The 26,416-nt window shown below is 36.5% G+C and overlaps 1 protein-coding gene across 1 annotated transcript; it reads right to left on the bottom strand.

The window, feature by feature from the left end:
* Window positions 1-24,638: 24,638 nt before the first annotated feature.
* LOC149253134 (hydroxycinnamoyltransferase-like) lies at window positions 24,639-26,056 on the bottom strand. Its single transcript, XM_089454385.1, has 3 exons — window positions 25,951-26,056; window positions 25,645-25,841; window positions 24,639-25,493 (listed from the first exon to the last, which is right to left on the bottom strand). The coding sequence occupies exons 1-3, from the start codon at window positions 26,054-26,056 to the stop codon at window positions 24,639-24,641; spliced, it is 1,158 nt and encodes a 385-aa protein (XP_089310511.1).
* Between the last annotated feature and the right edge of the window lie 360 nt (window positions 26,057-26,416).

Genomic DNA, 26,416 nt, shown 5'->3' with positions numbered 1-26,416 from the left:
TGTACAGAATTTATCTGCATATGAATACTAAAAAAGAGAAAATAAACAATGGTGAGAGCATAAAACATAATATATATATATATATATATATATATATATATATATATATATATATATATATATATATATATATATATATATAGATATATATATATAAAATTCTCCTCGATCCCCAAACTGAGACTACCCGATTGATTTTTAATTATATTCCTTTCAATGTTACAATACATATATATAAATGCCGAAGCACCCATAAACCCCAATCCATTAACCGTGGATTAAATCATAACCATAATGCCCTTGACCAGATCTACAAGATACCATGTGCAGAAAACCATCATGCCTAAAACCATGTGTAAATCCCATGCACAAAACCATTGTTAGGTCTGCCCACCTAATATAGCGAATGGGGCTAGTCGTGGAAAGAATATAACACACTCCCAACATTACCACTTGTTGTTTTCTCTCCACACAGGGTTCACATGAGAGCTTAGTCATTGGTCTGGCCCTACAACGCCCATTGTTTCTCTACACCAAGAAAAAATCGTAATGCTCACATAATTTGTCAATGCATATGCAACATTCTTCAAATTCTCCACCTTTACCAACAACACCTTTTTTCCTCAACCATATCCCTCACATAGTGATACTGAACATCAATGTGCTTTGTCTCTAAATGATAAGTAGGGTTCTTTGCCAAGAAAATTGCACTATGCCTGTAACAATCTATCCTTATAGCTCACTGTATTAACCCCATACTTGAATACAATCTTTGCAACCAAACTGCTTCCTTGCTTGCATGAGTGGTTGTCATGTATTCTGCCTCTGTAGTTGAAAGTTCCACTATAGACTATCTCTTACTCATCCAATTAACTACACCTCCAAATAGGTTAAACATATACCCACTTGTAGATCTTCTCTGATCTAAATCTCCAACCTAGTCTGCATCAACAAAGCCATAGATGTCAAAAAATTTATCCAATCTTGGTCTTCTTTGCTCGCACATACCATAATCACTAGTGTCAGGAAAATACCTGAAAACCTGTTTCACTGTTGTCCAATGCTCCTTCCCTGGTTTTGACATAAAACTGCTCAATAATCCCATTGCATATACAATGTCTAGTCTAGTACATACCATTACATACATCAGGGTACTAACTGCACTTTCGTATGGAACACGGGACATGTCCTCTTCCTCTTCTTGTATCTTGGGACATTGTTGAACATATAACTTTACACCTATTGGAATAGGAACCTTGATCGTTTTACTATCTTTCATATTAAACCTCGGTAGTATTGCCTTGACATACTTCCTCTAGTTTAACCAGATCTTCCTCATTGCCCAATCTTGTTTAATTTCCATGACCAGAATATATTTTGCAGCATCAAGATCTTTCGTGTTGAGTTTGGAGGACAATTGGGTCTTCAATTCCTCGATAATTCCTTTTTTATTTCCAATTAGAAACATATCATCCACATACAAAACCAAATAAAAAACACGGTCACCAATTAATTTAAAATACAGACATTGATATTCTTTTCTTCTTGTGAACCCAAGTCCTCGTATATATGTATCAAATTTCTGATACCACATTCTTGGTGACTGTTTTAACCCACATAGACTTTTTTCACATGCATACCAATTCTTTCTTTCCTTTCACCACAAAGCCTTCAAGTTTTTTCATGTAGATCTCTTCTTCTAGATCCCCGTGAAGAAATGTTGCCTTCAAATCCATTTGCTCTACCTTAAAATCAAAATAAGCAGCAACAAATAAAAGTAATCTGGTAGAAGCTACCTTGGCAACAGGAGAAAAATATCACCAAAATAAATTCCCGACACCTACGAATAACCTTTTTCTACCAACCGAGCTTTGTATTTCTCCACCTTGCCTTCTTTGTTCATCTTCTTCTTATACAACCATTTTCTTCCAGTGGGTTTCCTTCCATTCGGAAATTCCATAATATCCCAAGCCTCATTTTTTTCCAAAGATGCCATTTCAACAACCATTGCCTCTTTCTAGAGTTTTCCATCCTCTAAATCTTCTAACTCTTTGAGAGTTCTGGGATCATCATTAGTAATACATAAATAAAAATTTGAACAGAAAGCAACTAAACTATACCTTTCTGGCTATCTTCTTTCTTGAATTGATCTTCTCACAGCTAGAGTTTGTGGTTCTTCATCTTCTGATTCCTGTTTCAATGAGAGTCTAATTCTTCCTCCTTTAGCTCAAACTCTATCTTCTAACGTTCCTTTGGCAGGACTTCATGTTTAATAACATCTTTCACCTCTCTAAACATCGCATCATGGCTGTACACAACGTTCCTTGTTTATGGGTTCCAAAGCTTATAACCTTTTAAACCATCCTTATACCCAATAAAGATGTACATTTCATATTTACTATCCAACTTGGTTCTTTTCTCCTTCGGCATATGTACATATGCATCATAGCCAAATACCCTTAGATGTGAAACAGAGGGTTTCTTACCCATCTATGCCTCTTGTGGAGACTTATTCTCCAATGTTGATGAAGGTGATCTATTAACCATGTAACATACAGTCTCCATCACCTCTACCGATAATTCCTGTCCTAACCGGACACCACTGAGCATGCTTCTTGTTGTTTCCATCAATGTCCTATTCATTCTTTATACAACTCCATTTTGTTGAGGTCTGTATGGACTAGTGTTCTGTTGTGATATGCCACACTTATAGAAATATTCAAATTCATTCTTGCAAAAATCTCCACCATTATCTGTCTTCAACACCTTTATCTTCTTCTCTGTCTTGTTTTCCACCAGAGCCTTAAATTATTTAAACCTGTCAAATACTTCAAATTTCTTCATGAGGAAATATATCCATGTATTCCTTGAGAATTCATCTATAGATAATACATATTAAATAGACTTACCATTGATGGAACTGACATAGGTCCAAACACATCATTGTGCACAAGCTCTAATATCCCTTTCGCCCTCTTAGCACCAAAGGGGAAACTCACCCGGTTTTTCTTCCCATATAGACAATGTTTACAGAAATCAAAATCTAGAGAGAAATTAGACATAACTTATACCATACCATTGTCATGAAGTATTTGAACGCCCTTCTCTCCAATATGTCCTAGCCTTTGATGCCATATCATGGTCTTTTCTCAAGAGACCACACAATTTTCTGCTCCACTTTTAGGAACCACATAACTGTTGCACCCATCAATAATAGTGCTACCTAGAAGCTTGTACAGAGTTCTAATCCAAACTCCCCGCATCAATACTATTTCTTATCAAACCATCTTTCATGTATCTTTCTCGAACACTTTTTTTAGACCTGCATCATCCAACTTACTTATAGAAATAAAATTTTCGGCCAACACAGTAATATGGAGAACACTTAGAAGTGTTCTAACCCTTTCACCTTGTAACTTCAGCTTGACTTTTCCACGTTTGACGATTTTAGCCTTCCTATCACCCCCTAAGAAGACATCACCAACATCATATTTCTCATACTCACAGAACCACTCCCTATGGGGAATGAAGTGAAAGGATGCACCTAAGTCAATCAACCATGCCTCATGATCTACATGTGTACTTGAATAAAAATCCAAGTACACATCCCCACCTTCATTTGAGGTGGTTTTCACTTCTGCAGAAGGAGCATCATCAAATCCCTTTCCTTTCTCAGGAGATTTAGATCTAAATTCCTTTTTGAAGTGCCCTTCCTTTCCACATTTCCAGCACACCTTTAGAGGTTTTCCCAGAGATTTAGATCTCCCACTCAAGGAATTTTTTTTTTTTCTATTCTGGGACCGTCCTCATACAGACAAGACGTCTCCATTCTGGTCCTCCATATTTTTCCGTCTTATCTCCTCTGACTACAAGGATGAGACTATTTCGTCAAACTTCAAGGTAGTTGTATTTCTACCTATTGCAATGACCACACTATCCCACGAATCTAGTAGAGAACACAACAAACTAATGCACTTATCTTCATCTGAAATTTCAATATTAAGATATAACAAATCACTTAAAAGAATATTCAAGGCCTTTAGATGCTCTGTCATTGAGTTTCCATCCTTCATCCTCAGGTTATACAGTTTTTTTCGTAGGAACAGTTTGTTCATCAGAGACTTAGATTGGTACAAATTCCTTAACTTGTCCCACAAGCCCTTCACCGCAGCTTCCTCTTATACATTCAATAATAAATGAATCTAAGATACACAATCATATTGTGCTCTTTTCTTTTCGATCCAACTTCCCCCAATCTTCATCTGACATTGTTGTTGGTTTTGTACATGGATATGTCCTGATCCACTGATCTTTATCCACCAACAAACCCTACATCTCAAGTTTCCATAACTCAAAACCCTTACCATTAAATTTCTCAATCTATATCTTTCGACTACTCACCATCTTCTTTCACCGCAAGAATCGATCCCGCATATCTCCCACTGAACAAGGTCTACCACAGGCCCAAACAAAATGCCTCAGTAGCAAAGGCATTCCCTTGAAGACAAAACAACTCCAATACCAAATGTAGGTTTTAACTCTATATAGAAATTACCTACATACGAATTCTAAAAAATAGAAAATAAATAATAGCAAGTGCATAAAACATAAAATAGATATGCACAGATATTTTCTCTTGGATCCCAAAACTGAGACTACCAAATTGAATTTTCATTATATTTATTTCAATCTTACAATACATATATATACATGTTGAAGCATCCATAAACCCCAATCCATTAATCCTGGATTAGAACATAACCGTAGTTCCCTTGACCGAATCTACAAGATACCATAGGCAGAAATCCATCATTACCAAAACCATGTCCAAAACCCATGCACAAAACCATAGGTAGGTCCGCCCACCTAATATAGTGTGTGGGGTTGCTCGTGGAAAGAATATAACACACATTGTTATGAAACCAACTCACAAAAAGATAGAAAAGATAGTTGAACGCCTTAGAATTCAGCCTCTTCGAGGGGGCAACCTCCTTTACATTACACAAATGAACAATTCTTGGATTATTCAAATGAAAAAACCGCCTTTCTATATATAGGAGTCTAAGGGGTCACAATATAACCAATCCAACTTAACAATAATAATATAAAGGCACAAAAATAACAATAGATGGATTCTATGGGTTACAATAATAACAATATGGGGACAATAGGGGCACAACAATATTAATAAGGGATACAACTACAATAGTAATGGGGGCATCACTAGTATTATAGGGACCTAACATGCCCCTCTCCTTCAAGAAAGTTTTGTCCTCAACGCTTGAGTAGTTCTCGATGCTTCTGTATAAAATTCTCATCCTCCCATGTGGAATCTTCAGTGGATAAGTTTTTCCACTTGATGAGATACTCCGAAATGGATCTATTTCGTAGCTAGCAAGTTCTTGTTTTTATGACTGCTTCCAGTTCCAATATAATTTTTCCTTCCTCGTCAAGTTCTAGAAATATTGTTTGAACTGGGAGCTTGTTGCCTATAACCTTCTTTAAACATGAAACATGGAAAACTGGGTGCACTCGAGAAGTTGCAGGAAGCTCCAATTTGTATACCATATTACCAATCTTTTGCAACATCTTGTATGGACCATAATACTTTGGTGATAATTTATTGTCCTTCTTAGCTTGCTTGAGGGGCATTTGTTTATATGGTTGTAGCCGTAGGAATACCCAGTCACCTACATCAAAACTTCTTTCGCTGCGATGCTGATCTGCTTGTTGTTTCATTCTACTCTGCACCAACATGAGGTTATCCTTTAAGAGTTGGAGAACTTATTGTTGATGCTCGATATGATGTTCCACTTCTTGAACCTTAGAATTTTCTCTTAAATATGATGTGATGGATGGTGGCTGATATCCATAAAGTGCCATAAATGGGGTCATTTTTTTGCAGTATGGAAGGAAGTTTTATACCACCATTCAGCCAGAGGAAACCATTTGACCCATTGTGTCTATTTATCAGATACAAAGCAACGAAACATCCTTCCAAACATTTGTTTACTATCTCAATTTGCCCATCAGATTGAGGATGATAAGATGAGTTATGAGCTAACTGAGTACCAAGACAAGAAAATAATTCTGTCCAAAATTTTCCAGTAAAAATAGGATCTCTGTTACTTACAATAATCTTTGGATTTCCATGTAGCTTTTGAATTGTTTCCATAAATGCAGTAGAAATTGTACTGGCTTTAAATGGATGTGATAATGCACAAATGTGTGCATACTTGGTAAGTCTGTCAACTACCACCATGATGACACTCTTTCCCTCAGACTTGGGTAAACCTATGATAAAATCCATTGAAACCTCCTCCCATCATTGGCTTGGAATGGATAAAGGTTGTAATAGACCTGGTGTGTTAATTGTTTCAACTTTATTTTGTTGGAAACCAAACATTCTGCCACAAACTTTTGAATATCTGATTTAAGGCCATCCCAAAAAATTCCTTCTTAACCATGTGGTAAGTTTTTAAAAATCCTGAGTGCCCTCCTAAGGGAGAAGTGTGCAATTCCAGAAGAATCTTTTGTTTGAGTTGGGAATTATTAGAGAGGTATAAGCGATCTTTGTACCATAACGAATCATTTTTCCAACTAAATGTATCAGATGTACTGGAATATTTTTGTAACTTTCGAATAAGTGCCCACACTTCTTCGTCATTATTCCATTCCTCCCTTGCTTATTTATCCAATCTGTTTGGATAATAAAAATGGCGCACAACAAGGCTTCCACATCCACATCCGTTCTTGAGAGTGTATCTGACACAACATTTTTCTTCCCTTTTTTGTAGATGATTTCAAAGCCATAACCCAACATCTTTGTGACCCATTTTTGTTGTTCTTCAAAGGATAATCTTTGTTCTAAAAATTATTTAAGGCTATCATGATCCGTTTTTACCTTGAAGTGTCTTCCCATTAGGTAGGGTCGCCATTTCTTAAGTGCATGTAGTATTGCCAACATTTCCTTCTCCTAAATAGCTTTGTGTAAATACTTTCCCTTGATTGGACGACTAAGCAATGGGTCTTTCATCTTGCATTAAAACAACACCAATTCCATTTATTGAAGCATCACATTCCACAATAAAGGTTTTTGTGAATTTTGGTGTAGCTAAGACCGGTGCTTGGCACATTGCCTCTTTAAGATGTTTGAAGGCCTTTGTTGCTTTTGGAGTCCATGAAAATGCATCTTTCTTCAATAATGTTGTTAGAGGTGCTGCTATTTTCCCATAATTCTTAACAAACTTGCGATAATACCCTGTCAACCTAAGAAATCCTCGCAAATGCTTTATGGGTGTGGGGATCTTCCATTCCTTAATGGCTTTAATTTTTCTAGGGTCTACCTTAACTCCTTCATGAGATACAGTATGACCCAGATATTCCACCTCTTGTACTCCAAAGAAACATTTGGATCTTTTTGCATATAATTGTTTCTCCTCCAATAGTTGTAGCACCCTGTCAACACGTTCAACATGATCCTTCGAAGACTTGCTGTACATTAGTATATCATAAAAAAATACTAACACAAATTTTCTAAGGAAGGGTTTGAAAATGGAATTGATCAAACCTTGAAATGTAGAAGGTGCATTGGTAAGGCCAAAAGGCATGACCAAAAATTCATAGTGACCCTCATGAGTTCTAAATGTTGTTCTTGGAATGTCTTCGGTCTTCATTCTAATTTTATGATATCCTGAATGAAGATCCAACTTGGTGAAGTAAATTGATCCATGCAATTCATCCAATAATTCATCAGTGATAGGAATGGGAAAATTATCATTAATAGTGAGCTTGTTGAGCTCCCTATAATCTGGACACATGCGCCATGATCCATCCTTCTTATGGACCAACACTACTAGAGCAGAGAAAGAACTTTGGCTAGGTTGAATTATACCAGCCTCTAGCATTTCTGCAACGATACGTTTAATTTCACTCTTTTGGGAATAGGGATATTTGTACGGCCTGAGGTTTGGAGGAACACTTCCTGGAATCAAATGAATAGCATGATCATGATCACGAATAGGTGGGAGACCTTTGGGAGTCTCAAATACCTTGGAATGATTTTCCAAGACATTTTGGAGATCTGGAGAAATAGATGATTTCAATGTGGAAACATCTAGCAAACATTATTGTGCAATTACACCTCGTTGTTCCTTTTTTAGAAGCTTTAGGCTTACCTGTGACTGACCGATAGAGCGTAAAGGCTAAGCTCAGTGACAGCCCCCGCCAGTCAAACTCCCTCCTTTCCATCCGCTACTAAGAGGCTCTCGCTCCGAAGAACTTAGCTTAGGCGGAGACTCTAAATAAGCCTAATAGGTGTATAAGACCTTACTACTCGTTATGTTCTGACTCGTTCCTAGAAGCTTCATACCGTTAGAACTGATTATCTTTCCCGATTTCCTTGCAATACTCCTTAATTCAACTTCCTTTCCTTCCGCATAAAATTTCATGAAAATTTCTTGAAAGTTAAAAGTTATTGTACCCAAGGATTGTATCCATTGAACTCCTAGTACAACATCAGCACCTCCCAATGGAATGGAAAGAATTTGGCTATTCAATACATATTCTCCCATGGATAGCTTGATATTATGGCACTTTCCACAGCAATTTATCGTTCCTCCACTTGCAACCATCACTTGACACTCTGGTGCTGGATATAGGAAGCAATTCAATTCTTTTGCTATCTTACAATGAATAAAATTGTGGGTACTTTCTAAATCAATCAACACTATTACCTTTTTCTTCTTGATATGTCCTTCTATCTTGATGGTTTGAGTTGTGGTAATTCCAGCCAATGCATTACAAGATATGGTCAGATTCATTTCTTCTTTATCTAGGCTTTGTTCCTTGAGTATATCCTCTTATTTTGACCTTTCTTGTTCCTTTTCTTCTTCCTCTTCAAAATCTCTGTAGAATAATGTCTTCTCAGCACACTTATGACCTTTAGTGTAATTTCTATCACAACTATAACAAAGCCCTTTTGCTCTGTTTTTTTCCAATTGTTGTGGTGTCAACCTTATAGGTTGTGGAAGGCTAGGGGCAACAACACTTCTATATTTATAATTGTGAGTGGTAGGCTTCCTGGTTGCCATAATTTTGCTTTTCATTTTTCTTGCTAACCTGAATGCCTTCTCCAATGAATCAGGTTCCCAACGGCGAACATCATGTTGGATATTCTCCTTTAAAGTCCCTATGAACACATCAATCCTATGCTCCTTTGGAATATTTTTTACCCTTATGTTCAATTTTTGGAACTCCTCAATGTGCTCCATCATTGAACCCTTTTGTTTGAGACTTATCAATTGGCTAAAAAAAGTGTTGCTTTTGTATCGTCAATGTCCTGTCATTTCTTCCGTAAAAATTGCCCAAGTGACAATTTGTTTACGAGAGCAAATCCATTGATACCATAGAAACTGATTTGGTTCCAAATATAAAGTTGTAATATGTACCTTTTGTGTGTTTTGCACATTATTGAGATCGAAAAATTGCTCCATCTGTAGTATCCATGTTGCGGGATCCTTACCATCAAACTTCCTCATATCGATTTTTAGAATATGGTGGGTCTTAGATCCAACATTAGAGTGTATGAAATCATGATTAAAATTTATTTTCTTCTCATCATGAGTTTCCTTTACTACCCTTTCACCATTAGTGACCATTTCTTCTAGCAACTTATTCAAATTTATCTTCAATTCTTCCATCTTATCATCCATGCCATCCATCTTAGCGTCCATGCCATTCATCTTAGCTTGCATGCCATACTTTAAACCATACATCTTAGCTTCCACACCATACATCTTAGCTTCTACATCTTTCTTTAAACCATCCATCTTAGATTTTGTTACTTTTTGGGCGAGTGACATTTGTTGCACTTGGTCTCGTAATTTTGATATATCATGTTGCATATCTTCCTATTCTTCATGAGTCATGCTAGAGCTTTCAGGTTGCTTACTAGGTGTTTTCATTTTCTTTCCTCGGGATATCAATTACCAATAATAATGCTTTACTATGCCCTTTGAATTCCTTCAACTAATTTTTCAAACCAAGCTTATGAAAAAGTTAAAAAAAACTACACACCTTTTTTCACATTGTAGGAGCTCAATATTGAATCTGATGTATCTTTGTAATTTTGGATCATCCAGTTCTAAAATTGCGATCTGCAGTAACCTTTTGTGTCCTCTTTCCAATGCCACCAGTCTGATCGAATTTAGATTCTCCAAGGTGGAGTTATGCACAATCTCCCAAGATGACCTGATTATAAACCTTTCCAGAAGAGCGAACTTGTATGAAGTTCCACGTGTCACTGTTTTGACCTTAGTATCTGAAAAATATACACAGGAAACTACAGTCCGTCCTCTTTCTACAACTTCTTACGAAATTTGAATTTGATGTTCAAAACAGAAGTTATGATGATTTTCCCCAGGTCACTTATTTGGAATGAAATTAGGCAGTCTGCAAAAAGGCCAACTTCCTCAGATCATATCTCCGCAAATATAGCGCAAAACGCTCTGAAATTCGGACTCAAAGTTAATAACGATCTCTTCCCAAATGGGTTTTTTTTAGCGTCTGAAACGTCGCAGAAAGAAAATTATAGCACAAATGCAACGGTGACCTGTTTGCTGCAGCAAAACCCTAGAATTCAAAGCTGTAATACCAAATGTTATGAAACCAACTCACAAAAAGATAGAAAAGATAGTTGAACACCTTAGAATTCAACCTCTTTGAGGGGGCAACCTCCTTTACATTACAGAAATGAACAATTCTTGGATTATTCAAATGACAAAACTTCTTTTCTATATATAGGAGTCTAAGGGGTCACAATATAACCAAGCCGACCTAACAATAATAATATAAAGGCACAAAAATAACAATAGAGGGATTCTATGGGGCACAGTAATAACAATATGGGGACAATGGGGGCACAACAATATTAATAAGGGATACAACTACAATAGTAATGGGAGCATCACTAGTATTATAAGGACCTAACACACACCCAACAAGGTCCAAGTGGAATAGGTGGGTGGCCACCAATATACACATGGATCAGTGAAGAACCTTACGCATCAGTGCATACATATAACCTTTTTTCACTGGTACAAAACATTAAAGTTATAAGACGCACTGAGCTATTTTTTTAATATTATTTTTTCTTTGTGTTTCGTAAATATAAATGCATCGGACATAACTCAAAAATGTGTGCACTGATGTACAATTTATAGCTTTTCCCAATGTTTTAATTTAAAATATGCATCATGAACACCATGGTGTGTTAGGTTCACACATCGAACTATGGTACACCCTTCAAATTTACAGGGTATAGCGCCATCGGTGCGAGCCGAACCTGTTGAACACACCACGCAAGATTTTTTCGTTTTTAAAAAAACAATAGATTTTTGGAGCTATTTTGCAATTCTAATCCACTAAAAAATTAAATTAGAGAAAAACATAGTCAGTACCAGGACATTTGATTGTTAGGGAGGCATAACTAACACGTAAATGAGAATAACAAATTTCACCACCCTTTGAGAAAATTGGAAGGTCACTCACTAAGCACATTACAGAAGGATTGTGAGCAAGAGAAGCACCAAGGTTAGGGCAGTTTCGTGAGGCAAGAGCGACACCGGTGCTTTAAATCTCTACATCACTGCAAATGGTAAAAACAGAATTTATAGCTAGTAATTTTTTTTTTATTTAACCTTGTTTCGATGTGTTATAACAACATCACCGGTGCACCCTATCTCCAAGAGAAACACTTTTATTTTTAAATTAAAAACCCTATAGCGGTGCTCTTGTTAAGATGCATTGCAGTGTTTCAATACATGAACTGCTCTACATCACTGCAAATGGTAAAAATGGAATTGATGGTTGGTACTTTTTTTTTATTTAACCTTCTTTCAATGTGTTATAACAACATCACCGGTGCACACTATTTCCAAGAGAAACACTTTCGTTTTTAAATTAAAAACCCTATAGCAGTGCTCCTATTAAGATGCATCGGGGTGTTTCGATACATGAACCACACTTGTGATTCTTACAAATATAGCACCACATTATTTTAAAATTAAAACCCCCCTTATGGTGTTATTTATACGACACACTGAAGAATTTTGATACATGAACAAAACTAGTGCTTATTGGGAATATAGCATCACATTTCTTTTAAATTAAAGACCTCATAGTGGTGCTCTCGATAAGATACACCAAGACATTTTAATACATTGACTACATCAAGGTGTTTATATACATTAATTGCACTACATCGGTGCTTCATGGGAATATAGGATCACATTTTTTTAAATTAAAAACCCAAAAGTGCTGCTCTTTTTAAGTATGCAGTGGGGCATTTAAATACAAGAACAACATCAGTGCTTCGAATGGATATAGCACCAATATGGGGAAAATAACTTTAGGACCAAAATGTTTTAAATTTAACCATGTTCTAGTGCTCTTAATAGTGTACGCACCTGGATATAGCACCAATACAGTGAAAAGAAGTTTAGGACCAAAATGTCTTAAATTTAAACTTGTTCAGGTGCTATTAATAGTGTACACACCGTGGTGTTATCGTATTGGTTTAGCACGAGGCATTGCCATAGGATAGCACTGAACCTACTTATATTTTTGGAAATTTAACCACTTTTCCAGTGTTATCGATTAGTATAGAACACAGTATATTTTTTTTCTTTAGTGTACCATTTTTTATTTATTTTTAAATAAATCGGTAGTGATGAACTATATTTTATTAGGCACCAATGCTTATATATGTAGTAAAGCCCAAGTAGGTTTGTATATTACGTTTTTTTATTTAGTGCTCTATTTTTTATTTATTTTTAAATAAATCAGCCATGATGCACCATGTTCTATTACGCACCAATGTTTATATGTATAGTAATGCACAAATGTGTTTATGTTTTTTTATTTAGTGCTCTATTTTTTATTTATTTTTAAATAAATCAGCCATGATGCACCATGTTCTATTACGCACCAATGTTTATATGTATAGTAATGCACAAATGTGTTTATATATTATGAACGCACTGTTAAAAAAGCATATTCTTAAACATCTTTCCACCCACATCTACTACAAACAAATTTTTAAGGCTATTTTTGGAAAGGATTCCACAAAAAGCTCCATTATAAAGTCTTTTTGTTGTAGTGATATTTAATATTGCATAATTGTACAGTACATCTTTTTGGCTATTTTTATAAGAAATTCCAAAAAAAAAACTCCATTATAAAGTCTTTTAGTTATAGTGATATTTAATGTTGCATAATTGTACCTTTATGAAGAACCTGAAAAAAAAAAGACACAAAAGGATGAAGAGCAAATTCAGTACAAGACAGATGTACCTTCATCTTAGAAGTTACAGATTGACATAATTCTTGACCAAAAACTCATCAAAACAACGAGGAATAAAAACTATTATGAGTCTTTGGTTAAAAGTGGAAAGGTATGTCAACTGAAAATGTAGTTTGGATGGATGAAACAAATATCTGGAAGCATGGCAACGCTCTTGCAGATCTCATGGACCGTATCCACGAAACGATATATTTTGAGAGGGTTTAATGTAGGAGCGTCACTCCACATTTTGCTCCAACAACAACTTTTGTAGATATCCTACAATCGGTTGTGCTTGTGTGTCCCTGGAGGGACAACGATACATGTTTTGTTTGCAGATGTGTCCCTTTGTGGGATAGTTGTCATTTTATTAGTATTCAGTTTCTAAAACAAGGTATCGTTGTCCTTTTTAGAAAGGCCGTTGTTGGTAGCCCCTATGTTTTCGTTTTTGGAAAGGCTGTTGTTGGTAGCGTTCCTGTGTTTTTGTTCTAAGATGTTTTTTTTATAGTTTTTTTGGTAAGGAAAAATCGTAATTTCATTATAAAAAAAAATTACATTTTGTAAATGTGGGTACATATGCAGTGCATATCCCCTTATAGTCGTATATATATATATATACATGACTTCATACATGTTTGAAGTCGTCGCTGGCAAGGGCCGGAGGAAAGGAATGAAGTATTTTCATTTATGAAGGTTTTACCTTATGTTTCATCACTACCAATCTCTGTATTTCGAGTGAATTCCGTGTGCTTCATTTTTTACTTGAAAACTCTGCATCAGATCATTCTTCACGAAGCGAAAAGGGACGGTTGCGTGGTTTCTTATGTTTGAATAAACCTGTGACTGTTAAAAAAAAGGTGAGTTGAAGCTCTATGGAAAGGATTTCAAAATTTCTAATTCTGAAGTATAAATCCATGTGGAAGAGTCAAGTTTCACTAATTGTGCGATTCTCTGTTTTATTCACTGGAAGTTGAAGGGATAGAGTAGTATTTCTAGGTTGACCCTCCAAACTTCTTTCATTCTATCGATTTCATGAATAAATCCAACCGAACTCGCGTGTGGACCCTCCGACAGTCAGTAGTAGGGCAGTCCATATATACGCTGGCAAGTAAGCGAGCAAGTAGACCGTGAGTCAAGTCAGGTTTGACCCAAAACTACACAGAAAATGACATAATGAAGTGGTCGTATACCGGTCTCAAGTCCGACCCCGACTTTTGCATGGATCACTGACTAGTCGAAAGTGAGACGAAACCCTAAAGCTCACTCTGGAGGTCATGTGAGGGAGTCCCTACTCCCGAACGATTTTGAAATTGGCGTTGCACGTGGACTGTTTCGTCGAGCCTTTGGCCTTTAAATTTGCGAAGGAAACCAAAGGAAGGGACCAAAAACTTTTAGGAAATCAAATTTTATTTACGCAAGGATCGAAATAATTAAATAAAGGCTGCGACTTATGAAACATTGAGATATATAAAGAAAATTTCCCCAAAGAAATAGAGTGAGAATGAGTGGAGAGCTGAGAACTGTGGAGGTACTTTGGGTTTTATTTTCTAGGATTAAAATTTTGACGATGAAAACAAATTTACCACGCTACAGCTGCGTTAACAAACCTCTTTGGATTCTTGTAATATCACTCAACTATTTCTGCGTCCTTTTTACAAACCCTCCACATTTTATAGGTAGAGATAAAATTAAGACATTAAACAAATTTGAACAATGTATCAACTTTCGACACACAATCTCTAGTTATTGTTGGATATTTTTGGGATGGGGAAAATACCAAAACAAAGATTCAAACTAAACACAGAGGCAATGCTCTGTTTTACCTCCACGGGATTTTTGTGCACAGACAGGTTAAAAAAATTTCATGAAGAAACAGAGTATTTCACTACCATTAAAAACATTCTATTCATTAAAACCTGATGCGAAGATTTACCACTGTAAAATCCCTTTATATCCACTGTTGTTACAAAAATCGCTCCACCATTTCCTTTATGCACTGCTGTGCAAAACCACACATGGTTTTTCCCTACACCAAAAATTACATCATCTGGTTCTATCTTTTTACACACTGCTGTGTATTTTTCTTTTTACTGCACCATCCATCTTTTTTTACGCTGTTGTGAACACCCTCTGTATCCTCCCATGTGCGATACATGTAAATAAAAGTCAACACACACAAAAAAATACTACATACGATTTTGCATTTTTTAATACATGCCGTAAAAGACATAGACTTGTATTAAAACGTGCCCATACCTTTTCATAAAAAAACTTACGAGCTCTATATAAAAACTTTAATATTCTACCTACCACTATGACATTTCATTAAGACGTATGGCCAACCAAAAGTTTAATCCACGCAATGAATTGATTTGACGTTTGTTGGTATGCAGCTTCAATCGATCAACGGCGGAGAACACACAACCAGATCGGACGATGGAGAGGATATTGGAAGGCAGATTTTCACCGAGCTTTAACTTCCGATGGGTTTCGTTTGCTGATGTCATGCGGGTGACACGCGTCGCCTCCAAATCGCATCGGAGCTCAACAATACGGAAACCACTTTTCATGGATGGCGGTGCGATATGATCCTGGCCGGTTTTATGGTTTTGTTTGGTGGTTTTGGGCTGCGTACGTAGCGCGTTGAAATTACATTTTCAACACTCCCCTTTAATTTCAACTGCTGGACATTCAGTCATACCCAAACACTTCCTCAAAAATTCAAAGCTTTTCTGATCCAGTGGCTTTGTCAAGATGTCCGCAACCTGTTCTTGAGTCCTGCAATGTTCCAAGACAATTTCTCCATTGTTCACCAATTCTCTGATGTAGTGAAACCTTGTATCAATGTGTTTCGTTCTCTTATGAAACACTGAATTATTTGACAATGCAATAGCTGAGCTATTGTCACAAAAGATGACTGTCGCTTTTGCCTGCTCTTGGCCTAAGCTTCTCAACATTCTTCTCATCCACACTGCTTGACATGCTGCTGCTGTAGCTGCCACATATTCAGCCTCTGCTGTAGACAATGCTACAATGGACTGCTTCTTAGAAGCCCATGAAATGGCTCCTGAACCCATATTAAAAACATAACCGGAAGTGCTCTTCCGATCATCTACACTTCCAGCCCAATCGCTATCAGTGTAACCAATTAAATCTGAACTTTCTGAGACACTATATAATATGCCAAACATTTTAGTACCTTTGACATACCTCAAAATTCTCTTTGCTGCCTGCCAATGTGCCTCCTTTGGCCTCTCCATGAATCTGGAAATCAAACTAACAGCATACATTAAATCAGGCCTAGTAGCTGTTAAATACATAAGGCTGCCCACAATGCTTTTATACAAGCTAGGATCAAAATCCTTGCTGCTGTCCTCTCTGCTGAGCTTTAATCCCATTACTGTGGGAGTGATTGCTGCCTTGCATTCTTCCATCTTAAATCTGCTCAAAATTTGATTTACATACCTTGCTTGAGATATAAAAATTCCTTTTTCATTTTGCTCTACTTCTATGCCTAAGAAGTATCTCAAGAAACCCATATCAGTCATTTCAAATTCATCCTTCATGACTGATTTAAAATTCTTAATGAGCTGATCATCATTACCTGTGAAAATCACATCATCAACATACAAGACCACAATCAAAATCTTACCATCCTTTTCTTTGATGTAGACGGTGGGTTCTCCTTCACATTTGTCAAATTCATTATCCAATAGATAAGAATCTATCCTGCTGTACCATGCTCTTGGCGCTTGCTTCAGCCCATAAAGAGCTTTCTTCAATTTGCACACTTTGTGCTCTTCTCCTTTCTTCTCATATCCAAGAGGCTGTTCCACATAGACCTCTTCCTTTAACACTCCATTTAGGAATGCAGACTTCACGTCCATTTGGTAGACTTTCCATTTGTTTTGAGCTGCTATGGACAGCACTGCTCTCACGGTTTCCATTCTTGCAACCGGTGCGAAAGTCTCCTCATAATCTCTCCCATACTGCTGCTTGTATCCCTTGACAACCAGCCTTGCCTTGTGCCTTTCTATCTTGCCTTCAGCATTGCTCTTGGTCTTATAGACCCATTTCACACCAATGACTTCTTTGCCTTTTGGTAACTCAACCAAATCCCATGTTTTGTTTCTCTCTATGGCATTCATCTCCTCATCCATAGCTTCTATCCATTTACTATCTTTGATTGCATCTTCGAAATGAATAGGATCATCAACATGACAATACAAGGCAAATAAGGAATTCATTCCTTCATCATAAATGTCACTTAGATTTCTAAATTTCTTACCTCTTTCACTTGGTGTGCAAGTGCTTGAAGATGCACTTGAATTTCCTCCTTGTGGCGTGCTTGGAGAAGCACTCTCATTTATCCTCAATGGTGTACCTTGTTGTCCTTGTGTTGTCCTCAATGGTGTCCCTTGCTATCCTTGTGTTGGCGCTGCTGTTTGGGGATGCATTTCAACCACCTCCTCATCATCTTCATCATGAGACAAACAGTTTTTGACATTCACTGTTTTCTCTATGCTTCCATCCCAAGCTTCCTCTTCAATGAATTGAACATCCCTGCTGACAAAGAACTTCTTGGTAGATGGAATGTACAACCTGTAGGCTTTGGATTCATCACTGTATCCAATGAAGATGCATTTCTCCCCTTTGCTGTCCAACTTCCTCCTTAGCTGATCTGGTATGTGTGCATAGGCCACACACCCAAAAACTCTCATGTGGGTGACTCCTTGCTTTCTCCCACTCCATGCCTCTTCTGGCACCTTGTTCATGACTGCTTTTGTAGGACACCTGTTCAATATATAAACTGCACAATGTACAGCTTCAGCCCAATACTCATTTGGCAAATGCTTTGCCTTCAACATGCTCCTTGCCATATCCATGATGGTCCTGTTCTTCCTTTCAGCAACTCCATTTTGCTGTGGGGTGTACCGAGTTGTAAACTGTTTATGAATTCCATTTTCTCTACAGAATCTTAGGAATTCCTTGGAGATATACTCACCTCCTCTATCAGTTCTCAAAACTTTAATGTGCAGCCCGCTTTGGTTTTCAACAAATGCCTTAAAGTTTTGGAATTTCTCAAACACTTCACTTTTGTTTTTAAGGAAATATATCCAAGTCTTTCTTGTACAGTCATCAATGAATGTTAGGAAATATTGGCTGCCAGCTAATGATGGAGCTTGCATTGGTCCACACAAATCTGAGTGGATAATCTCTAAGGGTGTCTTTGCCCTTATGCTTTTCCCTGATGGAAAACTTTCTCTGTGTTGTTTTCCCAAAATGCAGCCTTCACATAGGCTGTCCGGTTTCTCTATCAATGGTAATCCCTTTACCATTCCTTTTCTGCTCAATAAGTTTAGGCCTCCAAAATTGAGATGCCCAAATCTCAAGTGCCATAACCAGTTCTCATCCTTTGGCACGCTCTGGAAGGCCTCTTGGGTGACCGCTGCCATTTCCCTTTTGTTCTTCATGTCTGCCCTGATCCGGAGAGGGAACATCCTGTTCCTTGTCATCTTCACTTCAGCAATGCATCTTTTGCTGGGTGGTATATCCATGATGGTGCACACATCATTTTTAAAGAAAACATTGTACCCCTTATGGACAAGCTGTCCAATACTCAAGAGATTACATCTCATTCCGGGGACATAGTATACATCTGCTATGGTTTTCCTTTCTCCTTGCTTTGAAAGTATTTTTATTTCTCCTTTTCCCATAACAGACACTTTACTATCAGTTCCTAGTGTGACTTCTGATTTCACATTTTTATCTAGGGCAGAAAAGAAGGCTATGTTTCCGGTCATATGGTTGCTGCAACCTGAGTCTAAAAACCATATGTCCTCACTATGTGTTTCAGCCATGTTACAAGCTAACAGGACATTTTCTTGACTGTTGTTTTCTCTTGTAACATTTGCATTTTGTCTGATGTTCATATCATGTTGTTTCTTTCTACAATCACTAGCATAATGTCCATACTTTTTGCAATAATAGCATTGAACATTAGACTTATCATACCTTTGTCCTTGAGCCTGATACTGATCTCTTTGTTGACTGCTGCCTTGACCTTGGTTCTGATTTGGATTGCTGCCTCTTCCTTGTGCATTTGATGAGCTGTTCCTTCCTCCTCTGTTCTGGCTTCTGCCTCTTCCTCTTTTGTTTCCTCTTCCTTGACCTCTTCCTCTTCCAAAGGACATCTGGGTCTTGAAGGCTTGCTCAAGAGATGAGTTTTCATTCCTACTCAACCTCTGCTCATGTGTTATCAGTGATGCATGTAGCTCATCAACTGAATAGTTTGAGAGATCCTTTGTCTCTTCAATGGTGGTGACTATGGCATCAAACCTTGAGGGTAAGACCCTCAATATTTTCTCCACAATCCTTCTATCTTCAGTGGTTTCTCCATGAGTTCTCATTTGTGTGATTACTCCAATCACATGAGTGAAGAATGAGTCAATGTTATCTGACTCCTTCATGTTCAAGTTCTCAAAATCCTTTCTCAGCAATTGTAGTTTTGCTGTCTTCACTCTCTCCATGCCTTGATAGGCTGTCTTAAGGGTTTGCCATGCTTCATTTGATGTTTTAGCTGCTGCTATCCTTGGAAATATACTCTGGTCTACTGCTAGATGCAACAATAAAATGGCCTTTGCATCCTTCTTCCTATTGCTCTTTAGCTGATCTCTCTCTCCCTGAGTTAGTGCATTGAACTCATTTTCATCTGCTACTTCTTCAAAACCTTCTTCAACTATTTCTCATAAATCTTGAGAGGCAAACAGGGCTCTCATAGTTATTGACCAGTAGTCATAGTTCTTCCCATTAAACTGTGGGAGCTGGGTGTTAAACAAACCCATACCGGTGCTTGTGCTGGCCATTTCTTGACTGTGTATGTTTAAAAACAACTGACTGTTTCTTCAGCAGTAACAAAAAAAACTTGAGAAATACCTGGATCTTTTGTTGACTGAGTCTTCTGTCTGCCTGAGAAGTTTTGCTGCAGCAACAACCTTCTCCCTTCAGCTTCTTGAACACCTTCAAGAGCCTAAGCCTGCTCTGATACCACTGTTGGATATTTTTGGGATGGGGAAAATACCAAAACCAAGATTCAAACTAAACACAGAGGCAATGCTCTGTTTTACCTCCACAGGATTTTTGTGCACAGACAGCTTAAAAAAATTTCATGAAGAAACAGAGTATTTCACCACCATTAAAAACATTCTATTCATTAAAACCTGATGCAAAGATTTACCACTGTAAAATCCCTTTTATATTCACTGCTGTGAAAAACAACAACTTACTGCTGTAATAAAAGTTTACATAAGTTTACTGCTGTAAATAAAAATAACACAGGTTTACAAAAATCGCTCCACCATTTCCTTTATGCACTGTTGTGCAAAACCACACATGGTTTTTCCCTACACCAAAAATTACATCATCTGGTTCTATCTTTTTACACACTGCTGTGTATTTTTCTTTTTACTGCACCATCAATCTTTTTTTACGCTGTTGTGATATCCTCCCATGTGCGATACATGTAAATAAAAGTCAACACACACAAAAAATACTACATACGATTTTGCATTTTTTAATACATGCCGTAAAAGACATAGACTTGTATTAAAACGTGCCCATACCTTTTCATAAAAAAACTTACGAGCTCTATATAAAAACTTTAATATTCTACCTACCACTATGACATTGCATTAAGACGTATGGCCAACCAAAAGTTTAATCCACGCAATGAATTGATTTGATGTTTGTTGGTATGCAGCTTCAATCGATCAACGGCGGAGAACACACAACCAGATCGGACGATGGAGAGGATATCGGAAGGCAGATTTTCACCGAGCTTTAACTTCCGATGGGTTTCGTTTGCTGATGTCATGCGGGTGACACGCGTCGCCTCCAAATCGCATCGGAGCTCAACAATACGGAAACCACTTTTCATGGATGACGGTGCGATATGATCCTGGCCGGTTTTATGGTTTTGTTTGGTGGTTTTGGGCTGCGTACGTAGCGCGTTGAAATTACATTTTCAACAGTTATGCTGAATGGAAAATAGTTAGAAGAGGAGTTTGATATGAGTCTTGTTGTAGTTTGTCTTTTCAATATTTTGTATGGGTGAAAATATTTTGGTGAAAATATTTTTTTAAGATAGATTTTTGTTTGTAGTGTTGGTTGTAGAACCACATTCAGTTTTACTAGTTAACATTGTATCCCTATGCAGTGATATTGGTTATATGCCTATGCCTAGGATCAAAGTTCTTGCAAGTAGTGTTATAATTACTAATACTAACAAGATAACATGAAATTAAACTATAAGCATTATGTTTGGATAACTTTCTAAATCATAACGAAATTTTGTTAGAAATTGTGAGGGATGGAGGAGACTCTCATGTAGAACACTATGGATGTACTTTGATTCATTATTTTTTTTATTCATTTGGTTATATCTTCTACACACCACTCTCATGTCATATATGGTCTTTGTTGGGGTTGGTGGTCGCTTCTCATAAAAACTTTGTTAAGTCTCTAAACTCTAGTTTTAGTTGCAATGTTATTAATGTTGGCATTGGAGAAATATTTTATATGGTGTATGGTACAAAGGTCAATTTTTCTTTATTATCCATGTAAATACTAAATGCTCATTTTATCGTTACAATTTTGAGGTTTTGTATTTATTGAATGAGAAAATCTCTCTTTTGTCTTTGTGAAACATACAATATATTAATAAGGAGAAAAATGAAAGCTAGTGAAATAATTTCAAAAACACTATGTAATTACTTTAATTTCAAAGAATAAAACATAAAATCAAGTCAAGTCCTTAAACAAGGAAAACCTTGAAAGGACATGATATATTTCATACCTATTTCATAAACATGACATATTTGCATATCTTTTAAAATCTAAAAATATACATGTGATTGTTATGATTACATAAAACTAATAACTATAAATAAAGATAATGAAATTCAATTCAGACCCATTAACACCCAAATGAAAAACCATAATTGTAGTCATTCTATCCCAACACTACCCTAACAAAGCCAAGAACTACGATGGGAATAAGGCTTGAAAAAACATGATATCTGACCATTCAAAAACTCCTCAACAATTTGCCTCCTAGAAAGGAAAACCGATACAAATGTCTTTTAATGTTAAAAATGTCTTTTAATGTTTGGCCAGACCTCTCAGCATCTCATTTAAAATTCTAAACAAAATATATTAAAATAGCATAAACTCAAGACCAAAAAATTCATATTTATATATATGTTTGCAAGAGTTTAAATAACATAAAAAGAGGAAGTAGCCTCAAGCGAAATATATTAAAATATAACCAGCTCAAGACAAAAAAAATTGTGCAAGAATTTAAATTACAATAATAATTTAAAAAGTGGAAATAGCCTCACTAATTTAGGCGAAATAACATCAACTTCCAATAACAAAGAGAATCCTGAGCCCTGCCACTACTGGTAGAGCTGAAGGTTTAAAACAACCATCTAAATGGATCAAAAATTTAAAATTGAATAGAATAAAAAATTTAAGCAAAATACTTTAAAATTGAATAGAATAAAAAATTTAAACAAAATACCAATAGATATTTCTTCAAATTTCTACTAGTTGTAACATCATATAAAACAACAAAATCTCTAATGAAAAAAATAAAATAAAAGCTCTATTAAATTCAAATCTAACTTCAGAGACAAGATCGTGAATTGCATTCCATGGAATCACAATCTCTGCTATATGCGGTGGGGATCTGTAGCAAATGACACATCAGTTTCTTCCTAAATAAAATAATATTGTTTCGCATTGTGCCAGGTAGGAGCTTATGATTATAGCGGGGACCTAGACCATGCAAAAAAATATTAAAGCACATGATAATTAGCAAGAAACTACCCCACGATTACATTGTCTAACTCAGTAGAAAATATTCATAGTTGTGCACCTTTGTGAACTGATGAACCAAATTCTTGCTAGATTTATCACCAAATTTCTACCTGATTTAACACCAAAATCCAAAAATAATTATCAAACTAAAAATTTATCACAAAATTCATACCAGATTGTTCCAAAGATAATTATTTCTAACGGTTGGCGATGTGGCCTCATTCCTAACCGGTACGAAGAGATCTAAGGTAGTCAGGTTGTCATCTCGTCAGACAATCCATTTGAACTATGTTAAACTTCACCTTGTTGTCCCATATAAGATTAAAAAATTGGGACATAACTTCTTCTCTCAACAGCCAATAAAATTTAAGAATTTTTTTTTTAAATTAAAAAATAATAATAAAATTTATATGTTATTTTCTTACAACTAAAAAATTAAAATTTTGTACTGCCAATTTAATTTAAAATTAAAATAGATTTTATATGTACCAATAAACATAATAAATATCAACTACTAATTTATAAATACTAATATTAAAATATTCTAAAAAATTTCATGAAAATAATCTTTTTTTGATTTATTTAGTAATTATTGATAATAAAAATAAAATTATAAAATTTTATTGTCCATGTGCATAATTGGGCCTAGAGGCTTATTGTACAACCCCTTGTGAGAGATGTATAAGTATGTTTGTGCTCAATTTAGAGTTGACATGTGTCCTTATATATATATATATAATAAAAAGTATTATAAAAAAATCACTAATCTAACTCTTGGCCACAAGAAGTAGAAATATTTAATTCACTCTCAACAATAAATAAAATATTTCACTTCCCATATCATAAAAAAAAATAAAAATGAATATAAGTGTTTGGTTTATTTAACTAAAAGTATAATAAAACATCAATAATCTTACTCTCAATATCTATGTTAAAGAGAAGTGACTTAAATATTTCATTCTCACTCTAACCATAAATAAAATATTTAGATGTCCATATTAAGCAACACAATCTTATATAAACTTTATAAAAAAATAAAGTACTTAAATTATGCTCAAGTTAATTTTGATCCATTTAATTACAAGTGGTAATATATCGATATAGATATCTCAAATTTAGTGTAAACATTTTTCAAATTTTACATTTTAAAAGAAAATTTCATCTCCAAATGAAATTTGATTCCTCTATGCTAGATCTGTGATTAAAATAGATATACAGGTTACCATAGAATTTAAGAACTTATTTGAACTTATTTTAAACCCAGTAAAATGGTAATTTTACATATTTATTTAAACTTCAGCATTCGACATGGGGATGAACTACAAGAGCATCTATCATATCAAACTGCACGATCATTTCAAAGTTGGATCCTATAACCGACCAGGTAGGGCCTCAGTTCTGCTCGTGAGGATGCGTTTTAGGGTTTCCATTTGATAGCGAGGAAGGCGAGCGGACACATCAATGCTAGCCCCACCGTCTCTTCCAGCGACCAAAACCATCCCTCCAATTTCATTAGTGGCTTTCCCCATCCAAAGTCTAGATCATCGTAAACAGGATATCTCGGAGAGCCCACTGCACTGACACTGTAGCGATGGTCATCAACGTCGAACACGCAAAGGTTGCGAGATTCGATCCACTCAATATAATTGTTAAGCTGCACCTCTGATTTGCAGGATTTGATTACCTCTTGGATGAGACCAGTAGCAAAGCTCATATCTCCCTCCAATAGCTGCTTGGCCGTAGTCTGGGCCACACCCGGGCATATGCAGTTCCCAAAATACGTTGGTGGCAAAGGCGGAATTACCCGGTCTCTGCAATCTGTAAGCACTAGCATACGAACTGGTTGGTTGTCTGGGACTCTCCGAGTTTCCATTACACATATCCAGAAATGTGCTGCAACTCCAACAAATGAACTTGAAGCCTGAGCTCGTTCCTTCAGATTTTGAATCATTTTTCCGCTAAAATTAAAAGTTGAAATTTCGTCTTGCATGGATATCTCAATACTATTATGGACTTCACCCATAAATTCGTTGCCTTGGGTCCGAGATTCCAAAACCACGGTCAGCGAATCGTCGGGCAGAAACTTCAAAATCTGCACTCCCTTTACCCGATCCGCGACTACCTCTGGGACCTTTGAACAAATCTTGGGCAGCGCGTAATTTTCTTTGTCGCCTTTGAATAATGTTCTATTCTGCACCGGCTTTTTGGAAATTGGAAGTCCTTTGCTGCGATCCGCCCCAGCATTTCCTGAAATACCAGAAGGAATTGGCGTCTACAATAGCGTGATGAAGAGTCGTCCCAATGCAACTTCCTCCTCCCAAGAAGGCGGTCACCGGCACAAACTCAAATATGTATGTGATTACTGAGCCATTATTAATTGTAGAAATAGATCAGAAGCATGTGGTGATTATGAGAGGTGATACCTGGATGGTCAGGAGCGGCGCGTCGTAGCTGCTTCCATTCATAAGGGCAAGTTGCTCAAAGAACCTTTCGTGCTGAAAATCATCTTTCTCCAGTTCCTGAAACGTCACATCAATCGACGCTTCAACGAATTTCACACCAACATCATTGCAGTCAACTTTGGGCCGACTCGAATCTCCTGCCTGGATGTCCAAGCGACCTGCAGAGGGACAGAAGTCCACCAGAACTGAAGACAGGCTCCCTTTTAGCGTCTCCACTGTCGTAGGAAACTCCTCCAGTCCTCTGGTTTTATAGAAAAGTAATCCAACTTACGTGGAGACTGGAGAGGAACATTCGATGCCTGACAGTAGGGATGAGCGGTGCAACCACTGAAACTGTCGGGGACAACTTTACCTTAATCTGGTCTCGTGCCATAGTCACAGGCTACAGAAGTTCCCAATGAGTTCTCAATGCTCATGAACCCAACCAAAGGAAGAAAGAATACCAATGCTGCAAACTCTGAAGCAATCTCTCCCTAATTGCGCTGAAGGAGGTTAAGAAAGTCAATTTTCTTTTCATGATTTTTAATAATTTTTTCAATCTCATATATGTTATCGAATTGAATTGATCGATGAATTTGATTATGCGACTTTGTTTTTAAATTTAAAAAAGAACATTAAGAGAGATATAAAATTATTAAAAAATAAATAAGTTTTTCCTTAATAATTCAAGCTGTACATATCTTAATAATTACCCTATTAAACTTCAATAACTTGGCGTAATCGGTGTATCACG

Source organism: Pinus tabuliformis, chromosome 7 (genome assembly GCF_031772625.1).
Source record: "Pinus tabuliformis cultivar Carrire ecotype Pingquan chromosome 7, CPIR1, whole genome shotgun sequence".
NCBI classification, from domain to species: Eukaryota; Viridiplantae; Streptophyta; class Pinopsida; order Pinales; family Pinaceae; genus Pinus; species Pinus tabuliformis.
This window is presented reverse-complemented; position numbering and strand designations above follow the sequence as displayed.

What these genes read in the sequence shown, in the direction of transcription:
- LOC149253134 (XM_089454385.1), bottom strand. Translation starts at nt 26,056, where the DNA reads ATGGCACGAGACCAGATTAAGGTAAAGTTGTCCCCGACAGTTTCAGTG. An exon ending in CCTCTCCAGTCTCCACGTAA is followed by an intron (nt 25,842 to 25,950) that starts GTTGGATTACTT and finishes GTCCCTCTGCAG; the next exon opens with GTCGCTTGGACATCCAGGCA. An exon ending in CGCCGCTCCTGACCATCCAG is followed by an intron (nt 25,494 to 25,644) that starts GTATCACCTCTC and finishes ACGCTATTGTAG; the next exon opens with ACGCCAATTCCTTCTGGTAT.